At 35.2% G+C, this 21,415-nt stretch overlaps 1 protein-coding gene and 1 pseudogene across 1 annotated transcript; both read right to left on the bottom strand.

The window, feature by feature from the left end:
* Positions 1 to 373: 373 nt before the first annotated feature.
* Positions 374 to 2,817, bottom strand: LOC113352151 (annotated as a pseudogene).
* A 15,979-nt stretch (positions 2,818 to 18,796) lies between these two features.
* On the bottom strand, positions 18,797 to 19,585 carry LOC113352141. Its single transcript, XM_026596006.1, has one exon. The coding sequence runs from the start codon at positions 19,583 to 19,585 to the stop codon at positions 18,797 to 18,799; it is 789 nt and encodes a 262-aa protein (XP_026451791.1).
* Positions 19,586 to 21,415: the final 1,830 nt, after the last annotated feature.

Below are 21,415 nucleotides of genomic sequence, written 5' to 3'. Positions count from 1 at the left end.
TGAAACTACACTGGTGAAACAACAACGTTGTATAATTTTGTTTTAGGTGAGTTCAAATTACTTTATGAGTATAGTTTTGTTTTAGGCGAGTTCAAGTTATTTTATGAAATACAATTAAGCGATGATAATTTTGACTTCGAGTCCAAGTTACTTTCTGAAATATGGTCATCAAGTGGGGATAGCTCAGTTGGGAGAGCGTCAGACTGAAGACTGAAGTTATTTATTTATTTCCCTTCTTTTTCTTCTTCTTCGAGAAATAACCGCAATGTTTTTTAAATTTTTTATTTATTTCAAATACAAAAAGTTCTTCGAATAACGCAGAAGAAAAGAATCGACCATTATTGAATACCATTTCGTATAGTGCCGTTACAATTCACTGATTGATGCACCATTTGGCACTCCATGGTGCCAGCTTCAGGGACATTTGGTCCGTTGTAAAATATGCAGGGGCTGAAGGTAGTGGGAGCATATCAGATTTCCTCTTGAGCATAGCGATAATTGACGCCATTGTAGGCCTGTCAGTTGTATATGGTTGAACACATAACAAGCCAACCCGGATGCTTATCATCACTTCACTCATCACATAACACTGCCTTAATGTTGGATCTAAGAACTCTAGAGGTGTCTCATTCTTCCAAAGTCTCCAAGCCTGCAACAATTTTTCGTTTTACTTCTACAATTAGCGTTAATAAATTCATCCTACACAACTCATTAGACAGAGTAAGAAAGAAGGGAATAAACACAAGATTCCATACTCACATAGCTTAGAAGGTCCTGGGAACCTCCAATTTCTGATTCGTTGAAAGCGTGATTTTTCTTACTGCTAAGGATCTCAAGAACTACGACACCGAAACTAAAGACGTCTGATTTTTCAGAAAAATACCCATGCTTTACATACTCTGGAGCCATATATCCACTGCATGACAGCATCAAACCAAGCAACTGTTAAAGACTTGTAGTTTTATCACTAATTTGAAACAATCGAGCTGGGTCCTCATGCAAATACTTACTATGTACCGATTATTTTACTTGTATTAGCTTGGGTTTCCATACACATCCTTGCCGTGCCAAAATCAGATATTTGGGGTTCATATCAACATCTAGTAATATATTGCTGGCTTTGAGATCTCGATGAATAATCAATCCTACGTTGAGAATCCTCATGTAGGTACTGAAGACCCTGTGCAATGCCTACTATAATGTTATATCGTGTTTTCCAGTCCAACATTGTACATTTAACAGGATCTACATAGAAGAAAATCAAACCAGGTTACTATAGGCGTACACAACAAGATACTACGTCCCATCTGTAAAGAGATTATATGTGTCAGGAAACTTACCGAATAGAAATCGGTCGAGACTTGCATTTGGCATGAATTCATAAATGAGTAGTTTTTCTTCTTTATCTAAGCTGAAACCCAAAAGCCTTACAAGATTCTCATGTTGAAGTTCGGCTACTAACATAACTTCATTCTTAAATTCTTCTCCACCATGACCTGAATATCTAGAGAGCCTCTTCACAGCTATATCCTGCCCATCCTCTAGTGTACCCTGCGGACATCAAATTTATTATTTAATTGGAATGCTCAGAAACCACCTGAAAGAGTTGTAATGCGATCTGTAATTACCTTGTAAACTGAACCAAAACCACCTTCCCCGAGTTTATTGTTGTCAGAGAAGTTGCCAGTGACAAGTTTTATAGTATTGAAGTCAATTTGCAAAGCTGCAGAATTTAAGATTATGGCTTCTGCAACCAACATCAAAGGTGTGAAGCAAAACAACTATTAAAGTTTGGGAATGGTGTAACACCATAACTCAAGAAACATGCAAATTTTACTTTGGCTTACCTTCATTTCCTTTCTTCACCTTCCTCTTTTGTATACAGAAACACCAAAGAATTGTTATGGTGGAGAGTGTTGCAGTCACTAAAGAAACAACAACAATAATAGCCACTTTGGGTGATTTTTTCTCTTCTTCTGCTAATAATGAACCATTTAATCGTAAGTGATTTATACCAAACAAGAAAGTCTGCAACTAAGTAATTTCAAACAAGAAACTTGAAAATATCATAATCTTTTCATATAAACATATAGAGATTGCAAGGTTGTATCTGTTGAACATCACATCCTACTTACTTTTTGTTGTGTTGGTTGAAGATGGCGGAGGGCTAGGCAATACTAAAGATGAAGGTGGTGAATTCACCATAGAATCATTGAAACGATACGTCTCATATCTAAAGTAACAGCTCGGTACAACGACTGTTCCACCAGACTTCCCAAAGCAACATTTCCCGAAGTTTGAAATTGCCACTCTTAGACAAGTATTGCAGTCACTTCGTGATATATCTGAGGTACATTGTACAACCCCATATAAGTTCAGTGAGCTTCTATAATTTGTTTCTCCATTCGCGTATAGAGTACTATTGTTGATAGAAGAACTATCTTTTGAGACTTTGTCTATTAGACTATTTAATAGACCAGATGATTGCTGGTCAAACATATCTCCATTGTCGACATCTTCACCAATTCTGGCATAACTTGCTGGAACATCTTGCATGGTGGAGAAATACGATTCATCCGAATACCTTAACAAACATTCATCATACCAAATAATTGCTTGTTTCGAATTTGGACATCCATCACTTTGCATAATCTCCTGAGTTGCTTTATCAACACAGTCTTGGCAATTTTCTAATGTAACAAAACCACTACACTGGAAAGACCCGAAAACGGAATCCGGGTTTCGGCCGACAGTGGTGTTATATGGGTTCAAACATATAGAAGCCCCACTATATGGATCATCCACTGTCAACTCCATATTTTAAGAAAATGATATTACTAGGCCCAAAAAATCAATTTTTCTTCAGATCTGGCCCATAATTAATTATTACGAATTTTAATAATACCAAGACTACCCTTTAGTATTTATACAAGAGGAATATCAGAAGATATTTTCATTTTCTATTTCATTTTCTCTCTCCGTCTAAACCAGAGCTGCTCTTATAGATTCATTTTCTAGGATTTTATCTATTCGGTTGTACAAGATCTAATCTTCTGATTTGATTTCACATTTGCAAGCAAATCGATCTGTGATTTAGAAAGAATCAATTATGTATAGAGATTTTTGTTCTACTCTATCTTCTGCTAAAAGAATTTAGTGGTTTTCGATCTATGTCATCTATGGCTGCCGATGTACGACGAAGAGGAAAAAATGACATTGATCTCTACTTCTGTATCTGTATCTACTGATGATGTTTCCAGATCATCATTTGTTTGTGAATAAGTCGAAATCGAGATGCAGAGACAATAAAATTCGTCATCAACTATTAGATCTGAAGATTCAACAACAAAAAGCTGAGAAAGATAAGTTTCTCCCTTCTAATCATGTTTAATTCAATTAAAATTCCTAGTTATGTGATTCGAAAATAAAATTGACTCTAATTTGTTGTTTCGAAGCTACTTCAGGTAAGGTTTTCTATTTGATTCAATATGTTTTCCTGATTTAGTAGTTCTACTTTCTTAGTTTGATAAGGTTCTGATTTTTGTTTCGTTGACTTTATTCAGATCGGAGAAGAACATTATTTTTATTGAATCAACAGGTTTTGAATCTAGGTATGTTTAGGTTTGTTGTTTGTTTCTGCCGATTTGTTGATAATACTAGTGAAATTCTCCATTTAATAAAAACGCTGATCTTTCATAATTCTAATGGAGCTAGTTGTGGACTCTTGTTGGTGTTTTTATGTTGCTTATCTTGACTACACATGTTGAGTTTGGTTAACGAATCTATGGTGGTGTTGATGGTGGAGATGCAGGTTCTGGAGGAGTATGAGGAGGATGTGGTGGTAGAGGTGGTGGTATTGGAGCAGGTTTGAAAGAGGATTTTGAAGTCAGTGGTGGTGTTTTTCAGAATTGATGAATTGAAGGAGATGATGAGAAGATAAAGGATGAACTATTTTAAGTTTCTACTACTGGTGCTAGTGGTGACATGTAATTAGCTGATTTCACAAGGTTCTCTTCTTTTTTAAATGTTTATGTTTTTATTGTGATCAAGGTTAACTTTTTCTGATAAATTTACTACGGTAGCATCCCTGTCAATGATTGGTTTTTACTGTTGACTTATGCATCCTTATAAAGGTAGTATATGGATTCTGTAATGTATATCAAAGGGGTCGATGCTTTCCGTTGAATGAATGTATATGAAAAGGTAGTATATGGATATAGGTCTGCACATTACATCTGTTTAACTGCACGTTAGACAAGCCATATGCATGACAGTTTGCACATTAACTAGCATTGGCAGACTATATATGTGTAACTAGTAGTTACACATCTAATCAAATGTGTAACTTCTAGGTACACAAGCTAAATGAATGTGTATCTACTAGTTACACATGCAAATTAGATGTGTAACTTATAGTTACACATGTTAATTTGATGGGATATGCATATGTAACCTAATATGAAACTTCTATCTAACTGTAACATTTTTAATTTTACCTTCTTTTTGTAGAGTCTGTAACTCTGTAAGGGCGAACTATTAAGTTTTGTATACTTGCTCTAGTTTATTCAGTTATGAGATAGATTTGACTATTCTATGTCCATTGGTTTTTGATTTTTGGATGTCCTGTTTTGTTCATTTGTATGAGAAGTTCTAGCTGCTATGGTACTGATATCATTTGCTTGTCATGTAGTTACTAAGAAGGCTGACCCAAGGTGCTGGCTAACAAAGCTTCCAAGGCTGTCAAAGCTGGAGCATCAACCATTAAGAAGAAGGCTAAGAACATCTGCACATCAGTCACATTTCACAGGCCAAAGACATTGCAGAAGGCAAGGAATCCCAAGTACCATGTATTAGTGCACTACCAAGGAACAAGCTGACCATTACCAGATCCTGAAATACCCACTCACCACCGAGTCCGCAATGAAGAAGATTGAAGACAACAACAAGAAGAAAACAAGGATGCTTTCAAGAAGATGTACAACATCCAGACAGATAAAGTGAACACCGTTATCAAGTAAGCCTTCTTGATTACTTACGACTATACTTCTTTTTCTTGAAAGGTAGTATATGGATATAGGTCTGGAATGGTTTCACTTAACTCATACATCTGTTTAACTGCACATCACACAAGCCATATACATGACAGTTTGCACGTTTAACTAGCATTGGCAGACTATGGATGTGTAACTAGTAGTTACACATGCTAATTAAATATGTAACTTCTAGGTACACAAGCCAAATGAATGTGTATCTACTAGTTACACATGCTAATTTGATGGGATATGCATATGTAACCTAATTATGAAACTTCTATCTATTATAGTGGTTATATTTATGAAATTGAGGAAAGAACATCAAGTCCTAGTAGTAGGGAGTAGTAGTGGATGCAGATTAGACTAATTAGATGCAGGTTATACTTATAGTTACACATGCTAATTAGATGTGTAACTTCTAGTTACACATGATGATTGTATGTGTAACTTATGCTAATATGCATGTGTAACTATTGTTTACATATGACATGTGTAACTACTGATTACACATGCATTTTGTTTTCCTGGGTTCATATCTATACCCTGCTGAATCAGTTGTGTGATCATTTTTTGCGATATTAATGTGCTAGCACAAGGTTCCAGGTGTTTGTATTATTCTGCCAGTATAATTACTATCTGAAGCTTTACTTTTGTTGCTTAAAATGTCCGTTGTCATCGATAATATGAAAATGGCTTAGGTACATCTAGACTAGCGCTGTAAAACGTCTTTCTGTTAATACAGTGCTAACACGTCTTTCTGCTGAAGCAGTGATATCTTAATTAAGAGCTTCTCATTCACTTGCAAGGTTAACTGTATTTTATGACTGGTAATTGCTTGATAGTCACCTCTCGTTTTTGCTAGTGTTATTCATTTAGAGATGGATTTGCTGATTTTATGTTGACATATCTAAGTCTGATGCATGTGTAACTCCTAGTTACATAATTAGATGCATGTGTACTGCAAGTTACACATGTTAATTAGATGTGTAACTTTTACTTACACATACTGATTTTGGGTACACATACCAATGCATGTGTAACTCCTAGTTACACTAGTCATATGCATGTGTAACTGCTAGCTACACTAGCCAGATGAATGTGTATCTCCTAGTTACACATGTTATATGCATGTGTAACCCAGTTACAAATTCAGATGCATGTGTAACCGCTAGCTACACTAGTCAGATGCTTGTGAAACTGAAATATACATTTTTTATCTACTGTTCATTTTAATCGTATAAATACTGATTGCTTGTTGTTATATTTCAGGTTTTAGATAACTTCAAAAAGCTAATTGCTTAAACGTGGTAATGGTCTCGCTGGAACTGGAGTTGACGCTGAATACACAAGTCAGATGCATGTGTAACTCTCAGTTACACTAGATAGACACATATGTAACTCTCAATTACACTAAACAGATGCGTGTGTAACTTGTTACACATGCTAAGAAATTATTGTAAATGAATATTAAAGTAATAATTGTATTTTTGTGTTTTTTTTGATGTCTAGTTTTTTGCATATATATACAAGTGTAACTTTGCATTACACATATCATAAGGATGTGTAACTTCTGGTTACACATGCCATATGCATGTGTAACTTCTGTTTATACCTTCGCACTGTATTTTAATAATTTCGGGCCTAGATTTAATAATTTTGGGCCTAAATTTAAATTTTATTTAATTATGGGCTTGACAATATGCATAAGGGTAGCAAGGTCTTTTAAAAACTCGGGACCTAGATTTAAACTTTTTTTAATTAAGGGCCTCATATTATGAGTTATCCATGGGTTGGGCCTGAGCCTAATTTCCCCTTTTTAATAACTGTGTTGTTGGACGAGAAAAGAGACAAAAGAAGGCGGTTGAGGTTAGACTGAAATATACTGTTGGAATTGTAACTTTCTCCTAAACAACTACGATAAACATAGGTGGGTTGTGCAGTAGTTATCAGGACAGTGTATTGTATGGCAGAAAGAACTAAGATTGTGAATTCCAAGTGACCCTTTTATTTTCTTCTATTAGTTATGATGTGAGTATCCAATCACTAATTAAACTTGACTCTGGATGACGTCATTTCTTGGTGTGAGTAGTGGTTGATCTCTAACCGTAATGATTCAGTAAAAGATGATTTGGATACAGAGTTTGTTCATTGAGATAAAGAGAGAATTACTGACCAAGTTGGTGTTCTGTGCATCCTTGATACACTGAAATTTTGTTCTCATCTATTATACTTTACCTGAATCATCACCAAGTGACGGCAGAGCTCTCCTACTCCCATGTAAGTGCCGTTTCCTAAAAATAGATCATACTATTATCATCAATCTTCAAATATAAAATCCAGAAATGAAAAAGTTTTTTTTTTCTTTTTCCTCCACTTCTTCTTCTTTGGAGCACCTCATATTTGACTTGACTTTGGGTTATGGATGGTGGACTGCAAGGTACACTAGTTGAATATGTGCTGGCCCAGTTATACGAGGAATCTTAACAAATTCGCCTGGAGACTCTGGATTCGAATCCACACCACGTAGGCACACACCAGTACACCACCAGGGTGGACATCTAAGTTACAACCTGAAGCCACCTGAAAGTTTAATTGGAGTATTATTTTTTAGGCCTATTTACTTTTATCAAGTAATTTAGTGTTTTTTTGTGCTTTGAATGCAAAATTTTTTCCAGATTTGGATATATGCTCGTGATCAAAGATCTTTAACTTCCCAACAAGAGTATTTCTGGAAAGTGTTTCAAGGTTATTCCCCTCAATGATGGCATGTTTCTTAGAATCGTATCTAATTGGTAGCGATCTGCGAATTTTTATCACAATGTCCTTTTCAAGAATATTCTTACCCAATGCAAAAGATGCATTAACAATTTCAGACACTTTGTGATTAAACTCATCAAATGAATCTTCATCAGCCATACGAAGGTTTTCCGAATCAGAATTTAGGTTTTGAAGCCTAGCTTATTTCTCAGAGGAATTTCCTTCGAATACAGTTTCTAAGATATCCCAAGCATCTTTAGACTTAGTGCACATAGTCACATGGTGCTGAAGATCTGGGGTGATGGCATGGATGATATCATTTAATCTGTCAGAATTTTGCTTTGCAGCGAGAATCTCGAAAGGATCATACTCACCAATATCCTTTGCAACAGTTACACCGTCTACTATAACCACTGGAGGATCATAGCCATTCACAACACGAACCCATGATTGAAAATCAAGCGCTTGTAGAAAGACACACATAGCAATTTTCCACCATAATTAATTCGAGTCATCAAAGACTGGCGGTACGTTTGTAGAGATAACACTTATGTCCATAGAGTCAGATTGCTACAAACACAGACTTATGAGGTCTTAGCGTGTCTGCCTGCTCTGATACCAATTGAAAAAATGGGGGTATAAACTGTATGGACTAAACTCCAATATAATTCCGAGAGCACCAACTTAAAAGCGAGCTCATTCAAGATATATATCAAAGATCTTTATCTTTATTTCTCAATGCAATCAGCAAATCGAACAGATGAAAATCCGTGAGCCTGATTGATATGAGAAATAACTTGGACGGTACCAAAGACCAACGCCCAAGTGTCAATCAAGTTATATCCAACAATCAAGGTCGGATTTATCAACTTATTGAACAACGCACAACCCGTGATATTTTAATTGTATAAACAAATATAATGCGGAAAAAAAATAACACAGAAACCAGAAATTTTGTTAACGAGGAAACCGCAAATGCAGAAAAAACCCAGGACTTACACCTTGTTTGTTTACTCCTGACTCATCTGAGTTATCTGGATCTGAGTCGTCTAGATCTGACTGAAATCACCTGACTTGAGTCAGATCTGACTCAATATGTTTGTTTAAGTTAGATCTGACTCAACTGACTCAAAAAAATGTGAGTCAGTGATTTGATCCAATGAGTCAGGGGTATTTTGTTACCTGACTCAAATGGGCCCGAGTCAGGGGTTAGGTCTGAGTCAGAAGTCGAATCAGATCTGACTCAAAATTGAAAACAAACAGTCTGACATTTGACTTGCGACGAGTCATGGATTGACTCAGATTCAGATCGCGAGTCAGATGCAAACAAACATGGTCTTAGTCTAGCTTTGAACACCACACTGTATTAATCCTCTATAGACACTAGCCTACTACAAGTTAACTTCGTACTGGAATGTAGTTGAGCCCTAACCAAGTCTCACACCAATTAAGGTACAATCGCGTTTTATACGCCTCTAAAACCACGTCAGAGTCTACGCACTTGATTCCCTTAGATGATCTCACCCACAACTAAGAGTTGCTACGACCCAAAGTCAAAGACTTATAAACAAATCTGTTTCCCACAGATATGTCTAATATTTATTTGGTTTTTGTTCCGTCTTTTGATAAATCAAGGTGAACAAGAACCAATTGATAATCCGGTCTTATACTCCTGAAGATCAGCCTAGAAATATCAATCACCTCACAATAACCCAACTGATTAACATAAAAAGTTATTGCGGAATCACAAGAGTCTGAGACGAAGAACTGTTGTGATTACTTTTTATATCTTACTTATCGGAGATAAATCTCGAGTAAATATTAGAGAAGATAAAATTCAATACGATAGAATAAGTAAGATCAGAATACGCAAATACAAAGAAAATAGTTGGATCTGGCTTCACGAATCCCAAATGAAGTCTTCAAGTCGTTAACCTATAATGGTTTTGGAAAAACCTAGGTTAAACGAGAATCGACTCTAGTTTGCAACTAGGACACAGGAAAGTGTCGGGATTAGGTTTTCCAGTTTCTAGAGTTCTCCCTTATATAGTCTTTTAAATCAGGGTTGCTTTCAATCAAAGCTAAGATATCTTAGTAACATAGCATTCAATATTCACCGTTATATGAAATACTAATTTAAGATTCAAGCTAAGTCTTCTTAAAAATAAAGTAATCAATCTCCACCGTTAGATGGTCTTAGCTTGTTACACACAAATAAAATATACCTTCATTTAGATATGGGTAACCGTACCTAAACGTGTATATTGAGTTGGCCCAATAACAATTAACCGAAGTTAGCCATATGAACACTTTTGTCTTAACCATATTCATCTAACACTTCTAGATCAAATATGATGATCAATCAATCACGAAATATAATCAAATGAATCCAATTGTGTTTCAAATAGAGTTGTTTAATTGTTCATTATCTCATAAAAATATATATGAACAAAATGAAACAAAATCGGATTGATTTGTAAGAATCAATTCATGAACACTAAGCCATGGTTTGCAAAGATTGCATTCATTAATTCATAAATGTTTTAGTTCATGAGTATGGGAATCATACATAACCGATTTTAGAACTTAACCACTGTGTTTGCAAACCAGGTACGCGAACAGCAGCTCTGAACCTTGGCATGTCAAGTCATTCGCAAACAGTCGTCCCGGACCCAACTCAGGTAAAACCGTTCACATACTAGGTACGCAAACAAGGTTCCCAGACCTTCTCAGGTAAAACCGTTCGCATATTAGGTGCATAAACAAGGTTCCCAGACCTGAATCATTACCAAACAGTTCGCATACCGTGTTGCATCCAAACATGGGTAATTGTTCTAAACTTTCATCTCAATTATTGAAACATCCTTAGAAGACGACAATGGTAATCTCACACATACTATTAGCTTCAAGTAATCTTCAAGTGATCGAATAATCAATACGAAACTTCCCAAGTTAATATCAAATGACTGTCTCACACAAATCATGTAAGATGTTCAAGGTAATTTTTACATGATCATCCTTTGACTTACTATTTAGTTTCCAACAAATAAATTGTCTCCAACTAAACTCATCAATAATATGATGAACATAGTTAAAGCAAAAAACTTCCAACACATATTTCGAGAAATAAATAAGCGAATAAACTTAGCTCGAAATTTCAAATGTGTATGATATAAAAGTCTATATAGATATACGACTTAGTCTCATTAGAATATAGAATATAATAGACTTCTAAGCGATAGATAAGTTTTAGTCTCCACATACTTTTTGTTGATGAAGTTCCTCCAAGCTCCTCAGTAGATCTTCGTCTTCAATTGGTGAACGCCGTGAAGTGTAAAGCTCAACTACACATTCTATATTCTGAGACATATCTATAAGTATAATAGAAATCAAGTATATGGTTTGATCAACTAAACTGGACAAACAAGCTTGAGATAGCAACGCTTGCGAGTTCGACCGAGCAGTGCTTTAACAATCTCCCCCTTTGTCAATTTTAGTGACAAAACTATCAATACATATGGATTACAAAATAAATAAACTTTATAGATTCTCATACATCATGATTGATTTCCTTGGCTCGTCAACATTCCTTGAATTCTTCGCTACTCCAAGTACTCCCAACGATTCTGAATGTGTTCAACTCAGCATCACTATTGTTGAAGATCCGTAGCCATAACAATAAGAAAACATATGTTTTCAATCATTGTTATACAATATCGTAGTATTATTATTTCGAATCAAAGTCCAATTGCATCATAACTTTGAAATAATACTATGGTGATATGTATCACTCTCCCTTAGTCAATACATCAATCTCACAACGACCCCCCCCCCCCCCCCTTACATAATGATCCGTAAACCATATGTATGTAGTGTGAACTACCAAATAATTCTCCCTCCTTTTGTCAATATAAATTGGCAAAGGTACGAAAACTATGGGATCATAATGAAACTCTCAAAGAGATAATTCATGTCTAAAAGAGAACATATCAACTTTGTATCGATGATTTCACATAGTCGAAACTTAGTGTATTAATCAAGGACTTTATAAAGATACAAGTTAACTCCTACAATATTAAACAACCACGCTCCCCATAAAGATGTGGCAATTAAGCAGAAGTTCAATAAGAACTCTCCTCCATTTGATGTCATTCCCGAAGAACAACATGAGCGACCTTAATTTTATAAGAACATAAGGATTAATTTGGACATTAACAAACCACATGGATTTGTATCCAAAATTGAACAAATTAACCAGAAGAGACCTTGTTAATTAATTTAATCGGAAACGCTCAACATAAGAAAACTTACGGAGCCATACAGTACTTTCACATAAAAGTGGATCAGGGAAAGATCAATACTGCGGAATTTTTCAAAAGTTCATTCTATCTTTTAACAATATTTGCATAAAGACATAATAGACTTAACTTTTGAGCATATATGAGATAATCATAGTTCACGGACGTAAACACAACATATCACATAACATATTTTTGGAATGTATAAATCCAATAAAAATTAATAACTTAGAATTTAAATAAATAAATCTAAAACCATTGCAAGATGAAAATCGTTGAAATAGCTATGTGTAATCACAATATTTGTTATTCCAAACCCTAGTTATCCTTCTTTAAACATAAGAATAAATTCTCATAAGAAGTTTCGTAGACATTAAGATTCTTGAAAAATTCTTTATCATCCCCGAACTCCTTGTTGTCAACAGACATTGAAACATAAGGTTCATGAAGAAAAGAGTCAATTCCAACAAACTTTCTTGACTGTTATCGAACCAGGGTCTTCTGAATTCCAAGAGATCTTAAAAAATAGCTTTTATTTGCTGCATCTCCATCCTTGTTTCTTTCAACTCTTCTTGAACACCAGAAAACTTCTGAAGATTTGAGGTGTTAGCCCTAGGTTTCTTCATATTGTTCCTGTTTCTATTCAAAGTTGTAGAGGAATGAGATTTATCTTTTTCCTTCATGATTTATGGCTTGAAAATCATCTTAACATCTTTTCCATCAGAAGATGTGATGCTTGGAGTCCCCATAAAGATATGGGATTGTGACAGAAATACACAAAACAATAGCTCTATAAGCAGTCTTTTGATGAAAAGAGTTTTAGAGGAGGAAAAAGGAATGTAGGGTTACAGAGCCTATATACAGAGTAAGTAGGGTTCACGTCCGATCAACATACACAACCCTAAGAAGGGTAGAAATGTCGATTTTAACCCCCTTTTATTAACCAAAAAGGATGAACTCTTTTCAATACCATTTGAGGATATGAAAAGAAAAAAACGTTATTCAGTATTCAAAATTCAAAGGAAGACAACCTAGAATAGTTCATGACCTTAGAACCCGACAGTGCACAGCTCTTGTCTCTTGTCTCTTTTTACAATTCGGGCACATGAGACAGGATGCACCTTTAACATAATTAGATTGTGTTGGGTTGAACAATAATCTGTTCACCACTAGGTTCCTGCATAGAAAATTCAACACCCCCTTTTATAGGTCGTTTAGACCTAGTTCTTTTCTGTAAAGGTCTAACTTTTTCTTTAGAAATCAACTTCTTAGGAGATGAGTTAAATTTACATACCTCGGAAGGATTCGACTTTAGAACAAGTTTGAGCTTGTTTGCTAATCGATTTGCTCTCCGTTGCAGTTTGTTGACATATCTTACTTTGTGTTTGTACTTGAAACAACTAGAGAGTTCATAACCCTTAATAGTACAATAAGAACATGTTAATATGGAGGATGGTTCGGGCACCATAGCTGAACATGCTGCTAAACAAAGTGAAGTACCTAAAACATGTGAGATAGAATTTTCAGTAGTAAGAGTAAAATCCATTCTATCCTCCAATATGGTCGAAGAAGTTTCTCCAGGAAGAATATCAAGATTGATGTATGTATAACTACAGTTATCAAAATTAATATTTTCGCCAATGAGTGCTACACTTGATTTTTCATCTTCATTTGAATCATAATGATCAGACATTTCATCAAGAGTTGCAGGAAGACCTTTGTTTCTAGTGTATTTTTCTACGATTTGGACACTCATTAGCAAAATAACCAAAACCTTTACACTTGAAGCACTATGGCATATCCTCATCATCAGTGTCGACGGTGTCTCTGTTTTTAGGAGGAACACGATCATGAGGTTTAACTGATGACTTAGGTTTATCTCTTGTGAACCGTTTACTTTTCTTCAAAAGAAGATCATTAAACTGTGTTGTGACCATAGAGACTGAGTTTTCAAGATCTTCATTTGATGATTCAGTCTCAAAAGGATCATCCACAGAGTTGCCAACACTTTTAATTTTATCAAGTAATTTAGTGTTCTTTTATGCTTTGAATGCAAAATCCTTTCCATATTTGGATATATGATCATGATCAAAGATCTTTAACTTCCCAACAAGTGTATTTCTGGAAAGTGTTTCAAGGTTATTCCCCTCAATGATGACATGTTTCTTAGAATCATATCTAGCTGGCAGCGATCTGAGAATTTTATCACAATGTCCTTTTCAAGAATAGTCTTACCCAATGCAAAAGATGCATTAACAATTTCAGACACTTTGTGATTAAACTCATCAAATTAATTTTCATCAGCCATACGAAGGTTTTCCCAACCAGAATTTAGGTTTTGAAGCCTAGCTTCTTTCCCAGAGGAATTTCCTTAGAATACAATTTCTAAGATATCCCAAGCATCTTTAGACTTAGTGCACATAGTCACATGGTGCTGAAGATCTGGGGTGATGGCATGGATGATAGCATTTAATCCGTCAGAATTTTGCTTTGCAGCGAGAATCTCGAAAGGATCATACTCACCAATATCCTTTGCAACAGTTACACCGTCTACTGTAACCATTGGAGGATCATAGCCATTAACAACACAAACCCATGATTGAAAATCACGCGCTTGTAGAAAGGCACGCATATTAATTTTCCACCATAATTAATTCGAGCCATCAAAGACTGGAGGTACGTTTGTAGAGATAACACTCCTGTCCATAGAGTCAGATTGCTACAAACACAGACTTATGAGGTCTTAGCGTGTCTGACTGCTCTGATACCAATTGAAAAGTGGGGGTATAAACTGAATGGACTAAACTCCAATATAATTCCGAGAGCACCAACATAAAAGCGAGATCATTCAAGATATATATCAAAGAGCTTTATCTCTATTTCTCAATGCAATCAGCAAATCGAATAGATAAAAATACGTGAGCCTGATTGATATGAGAAATAACTTGGGCGGTACCAAAGACTAATGTCCAAGTGTCAATTAAGTTATATCCAACAATCAAGGTGGGATTTATCAACTGATTGAACTACGCACAACCTGTGATATTTTAATTATATAAACAAATATAATGCGAAAAAGAAATAACACAGACACCAGAAATTTTGTTAACAAGGAAACCGCAAATGCGGAAAAACCCCGGGAACTAGTCTAGCTTTGAAAACCACACTGTATTAAGCCGCTACAAACACTATCCTATTACAAGTTAACTTCAGACTGGAATGTAGTTGAACCCTAACTAAGTCTCACACCGATTAAGGTGCAGTCACGTTCCTTACACCTCTAGAACCACGCCAGATTCTGCGCACTTGATTCCCTTAGCTGATCTCACCCACAACTAAGAGTTTCTACGACCCAAAGTCGAAGACTTATAAACAAATATGTCTCCACATATATGTTTATGCTTTATTCCGTTTTTGTTCCGTCTTTTGATAAATCAAGGTGAACAGGAAACAATTGATAATCCGGTCTTATACTCCCAAAGAGAAGCCTAGAAATATCAGTCACCTCACAATAACCCAGCTGATTAACAAAAAAAGTTATTGCGGAATCACAAGAGTCTGAGACGAACAACTGTTGTGATTATTTTTTATATCTTACATATCGGAGATAAATCTCGAGTAAATATTAGAGAAGATAAAACTCAATACGATAAAACAAGTAAGATCAGAATATGCAACTACAGAGAAAATAGTTGAATCTGGCTTCACGAATCCCAAATGAAGCCTTCAAGTCGTTAACCTATAATGGTTTTGGAAAAACCTAGGTTAAATGAGAATCGACTCTAGTTTGCAACTAGGACACGAGAAAGTGTCGAGATTAGGTTTTCCGGTTGCTAGAGTTCTCCCTTATAAAGTCTTTCAAATCAGGGTTGCTATCAATCAAAGCTAAGATAGCTTAGTAACAAAGCATTCAATATTCACCGTTAGATGAAATCCTGATTTAAGATTCAAGCTAAGTCTGCTTAAAAATAAAGCAATCAATCTCCACCGTTAGATATTCATAGCTTGTTACACACAAATAAAATATACCTTCATTTCGATATGGGTAACCGTACCTAAACGTGTATATTGAGTTGGCCCAATAACTGTTAACCGAAGTTAGCCATATGAACACTTTTGTCTTAACCATATTTATCTAACACTTCTAGATTAAATATGATGATCAATCAATCATGAAATATAATCAAATTAATCCAATTGTGTTTCAAATAGATTTGTTCAATTGTTCACTATCTCATAGAAATATATATGAACAAATTGAAACAAAATCGGATTGATTCTCATCATACAAAGTACTTATATAAGAATCAATTTATGAACATTAAGCCACGGTTTGCAAAGATCGCATTCCTTAATTCATAAATGTTTTAGTTCATGTGTATGAGAATCATACGTAACCGATTTTAGAACTTAACCAATGTGTTCGCCAACCCGGTACGCGAACAATAGCTCCGGACCTTGGCATATCAATCCGTTCGCAAACAGCCGTCCCGGACCTAACTCAGGTAAAACCATTCGCATACTAGGTACGCAAACAAGGTTCTCAGACCTTCTCAGGTACAACCTTTCATATACTAGGTACACAAACAAGGTTCCCGGACCTGAATCATTACAAAACAGTTCGCATACTAGGTATGCATACCGTGTTGCATCCAGACATGGGTGATTGTTCTAAACTATCATTTCAATCATTGAAACATCCTTAGAAGACGACAATGGTAATCTCATACATACCATTAGCTTCAAGTAATTTTTAAGTGATCAAATGATCAATACGAAACTTCCCAAGTTAACATAAAATGACCGTCTCACACAATTCAAGGTAATTTTCACATGATCAACTTTTGACTTACTATTTAGTTTCCAACAAATAAAATGTCTCCAACTAAACTCGTCAAGAATATGATGAACATAGTTTAAAAAAAAGCTTCCAACAAATATTTCGAGAAATAGATAAGCGATATAAACTCAGCTCGAAATATCAAATGTGTATAATATAAAAGTCTATATAGCTATACGACTTAGTCTCATTAGAAGATAGAATAGAATAAACTTCTGAGTGATAGATAAGTTTTAGTGACCACATACCTTTTGTTGATGAAGTTCCTCCAAGCTCCTCAGTAGATCTTCGTCTTCAAATTGTGAACGCCGTGAAGTCTAAATCTCAACTACACATTCTATCCTAATCCGAGATATAACTATAAGTAGACCAAAAATCAAGTATATAGTTTTGATCAACTAAACTTGATAAACAAGATTGAGATGGAAATGCTTGCGAGTTCGACCGAGCAGTGTTCTAACAAAAAGTCCATCGCTCAAAGGTCATAATAACGCTCGTTGGTCATTATAACGCCAGCGCTAGTCTTGCTGTCGCTCGTCGGTATGATCATCGTTTAGCAGTTCATCATCTAACGACCAGCAATTCATCTCCTATAAATGCCCAACTTCAAATTCATTTCAACTCACGCCATCTCAACTTCAAATTCATTTCAACATGGCTAATGTTCGCTACACCAAAGTGGCTAGTGCTCGCTTCACTAGAGAAGAAGATGTTTCTCTAGTTCGATATTGGATATCAGTTGCAAGCGATAGAGATTTCAATCTAGCGAATTTTAATTTATGGGTCACTATATTTCAAAGGGTTATGACGTTAATTCATGCAAATTCAAGAAGAAAAAATGAGTGTCTTCAAGAAAGATATTGCTTCATCAATAAAGAAGTGAGAAAGTATGTGTAAATTTTGTGGATGATAAAAGGGGATCATCCTGGGTTGTCAGCTAATGAACTAAAATTAGAGCTCATACCAAATTTATTGAACACAAAAGAAGACGTTTTAAGCATGATGAATGCTATCAATTCTACAAGATTCATGTGCAGGTATATAATTTTATTTAAGTATTATGTGATGCAACTGCGGTTAATTTTAATTAAATGTTAGAACTTAATGAAATGTAAAATTAGTTTCAATTTGAAAATTAATTTAAAGATAGTTTTCATTAATAAATATGTTAGAGAATTGCTCGGTTGAACCTACCAAGTGTTGTTATGTCAAGTTTGGTTGTCATATTTTAGTGTCAAAACTCAATTAGAGTTGCTTGATTAAAATTACTAGAGTCAACTTCGTTTAGGTTAGACTAGAAAGTCTAGGAATTTTGAGACATACAAGTATTACTTTGAATACTTGAAGAACGTGAAGACATATCGACTACAACGAAGACATCATCCTTCTTCCACTTGAGGTTAGTGATACTGAATTAAGTTGTTTCCATTCCTATTGTTACTTTCAAGTCATTTAGGATTGAAACATAACAAGCGATGTTATATATATATATATATATATATATATATATATATGTATGTATATGATACTCTAGTATTAGCCTTGGTCATATTAGTATGATCGAAGTGTCAAAGAAGGATATTGAATTACGAAGTACAAAATTTATCTTTTGAATTTCGTAAATGCGACATCAATATTTATTTTTTTTGCTTAATAATAAATTTTATTGATAACCAAAATTGTTCAAACAATACAACATAGTTTCATAAAAGATGATACAAAAAGCAACAAAAATACAATGTCTCATGTGCTATCCAAATCTATAATATGTTTTCAATTCATCTTCTAAGTTCACTAGAAATGGTGGTTTACTGGTGTATATATGTTGTTCACCACTCTGTAGATTTGCACCCTTTTTTTCCAAGTCATCAGCTGAAAAAATATATCTCCCTGTAACTGTGGATGAAATCCCATTCTCTGACATTCTGACAAATTTTCTCCCATCTGGGTATTGCAAACCATGGAACTTTGGCATTTTTAAAAGCTGCTATTGCTGCTTTTGAATCTGATCTGAAGAGGAGTCTGCTAAACCCATTTTTAATTGCCCATTCACCTGCACAAAAGACTGCCATGATCTCTGCAAAGAAATTTGTTGCAATCCCCAATCCACCTGCAATGGCTATTACACAATCTCCAGCATTATTTCTAGCAATTATTCCATAACCTGCAATCCATGGATTCCCCCTTGAAGCCCCGTCACAACATAGCAGAAGTTGGTTACTTTGTGGCAACTTGAAAAAAATTTCTTTAACAACAACAAATTTTAACTTTCTGTATTTCATCCCAAAGTGTTTCAGTATTTGAAGGTCATATGTTGTATTCCACATATAGTTCTTCATTCTTACTTCACTCTCTGTAGTGAATTTCATTATTCTTGTCTTTATGTTGTGTTCATTGAAAGATTCTTCATCATACACACACATGTTCCTTTGAAACCACAATTCTTTGAGAGTTATGAATGCTGCTACTCTCCATATTTCTTTTACTGCAGGGCTTCTTTGCTTTGCTGAGTTAAGTATTTCTTCAAAAGATTTAGGATTTTTAAAGCAAAACATACCTCCTAGCCAGCTCCATATGATTTCACTATAGTTGCAGTTCCACAGTACATGCTCAAGAGATTCTTCAGCTTTTTTACAGAAATAACATCTTGAAACCATTTGGAATTTTCTAGTTTATTTTCCATATATTACTTGAAACACTAGGATGGATAGAATGGTTCCATACCTGTTTTGGCCAATTGAGTTTAGGATATTTTGTTCTGATGCATTCTACAACAAAGGACACTGTGAAGATTCCAGTGAGTGTGCCACATCATATTCTTCTGTCATTTTCCTTACTCATCACAGGGAGTTCATTAACTGATATCATTTCTAGCATTTCACTTGGGATTACCCATTCTCCCTCCAGTATTAAGTTCCCAACTTTCAAGTCAGGGAATTGAGCCATATATCTATTTTCAGGGTACAGATCACATAATGGCTTCTTTTTTATCCATGTGTCTCTCCATACAGAAATTTTTTCACCATTCCCCATAATCCACCTTGAATGATTCTTTACATTTTCTGAGATCCATTTCATAAGCAGAGACTTATTTATGATTTTTAATCTCCTCAGACCTAGACCTCCTTCTTCATATGGAGAACATACCTTATACCATTTTAAAGTAATAGTCTTTCTTGTTGCAGGGTCTCCAGTCCAGAGGAAATTTCTTATAATTTGCTCACATTCTTTCAAGACTCTTTGTGGCAATTTGTAGACTGACATGTTGTATATGGGGATATTGCAGAGTATATGCTTTACCAGTATTAATCTTTCTTGAAAAGATAGAAGCTTACCCATCTATCCTGTTCGATTTTTTTGTATTTGCTCCATACAGTTCCATACATGATTGGTTTTAATGCATCCTGGTGTTATCATAACACGTAAATATTTATCAGGAAATGAAGAAAGAGGTATGTTGCAGTCATTTTCTATTTGTTGCTTTCTCAGCTCACTTGTTCCTCCAACAAAGCATTTGCTTTTGGCAAGACTGATAACTTGACCTGATGCAGCTTGATAGTCTTTAAGAACAGAGATGAGCTTTTTAACATTTCTTTTATCTCCATTGCAGAACATAAAAATTTCATATGCAAAAAAGATATGTGATGGCTGGACTCCATTCCTTGATATCACAGGTTGAAGTTGTCTTGATTGGATCATTCTTGTTATTATTCTACTCAACAGATATTTATCTATCACAAAGAATAATGGAGACAAAGGATCACCTTGTCTGAGGCCTCTTCCTACTTGAAAGTACCCTACATGACCACTATTTAAGAGCACATATATTCTTGCAGACTTCAGCAGCGTATGTAACCATGTAATTCCTTTTTCAGAAAATCCAAACTTTCTCATAACTTGAAATAAGAATGTCCAACTGAGGGAATCATAAGCTTGAGTTATGTCAATTTTGAGCCCTAGATTTCCACCTCTTCTTTTGACATTTAACTCATTCACCAATTCAGATACAAGTTGTAAATGGGGAAAAACGATTTGCTGGTTTTTAAGGAATTGAGGAGACGACTGTACGGAGGAGACTCCTCGAACCGAGCGAAATGTTAAACCTCACACAGATGCACCGCTGCAAAGGGGGTGCTTTAGATTCGAGAGATCAATCTGTAGTACTCCGGCCTAAATCAAGACAATTACCGTTCCAGAGAATTCGGTCACAAGAGAGGATGGGTTGATCTGTAGGAGGGAAGCTGGGAAATGTGTGAAATCAATGGTAATCAAAGATTGTGGGTGTGTGAATTCTGAATATGATAAGCTCTGTATGATTGAAATTGCTCAATTGAGAGTAGTTGCTCAATTGATGAGTTGATGATCTTGTGTTGTCGATGAGACATGAGATTGATGATGCTGATGATGCTTCAATCATGATTCAGAGACTTATTTATATTGCTGGAATTGTAGACACCATGATTCCATGAAGTGTGACAGTTGACGGA

Source organism: Papaver somniferum, chromosome 1 (genome assembly GCF_003573695.1).
Source record: "Papaver somniferum cultivar HN1 chromosome 1, ASM357369v1, whole genome shotgun sequence".
Classification (NCBI taxonomy): domain Eukaryota; kingdom Viridiplantae; phylum Streptophyta; class Magnoliopsida; order Ranunculales; family Papaveraceae; genus Papaver; species Papaver somniferum.
The sequence above is the reverse complement of the archived record's forward strand: the minus strand, read 5'-3'. Positions and strand labels throughout refer to the sequence as shown.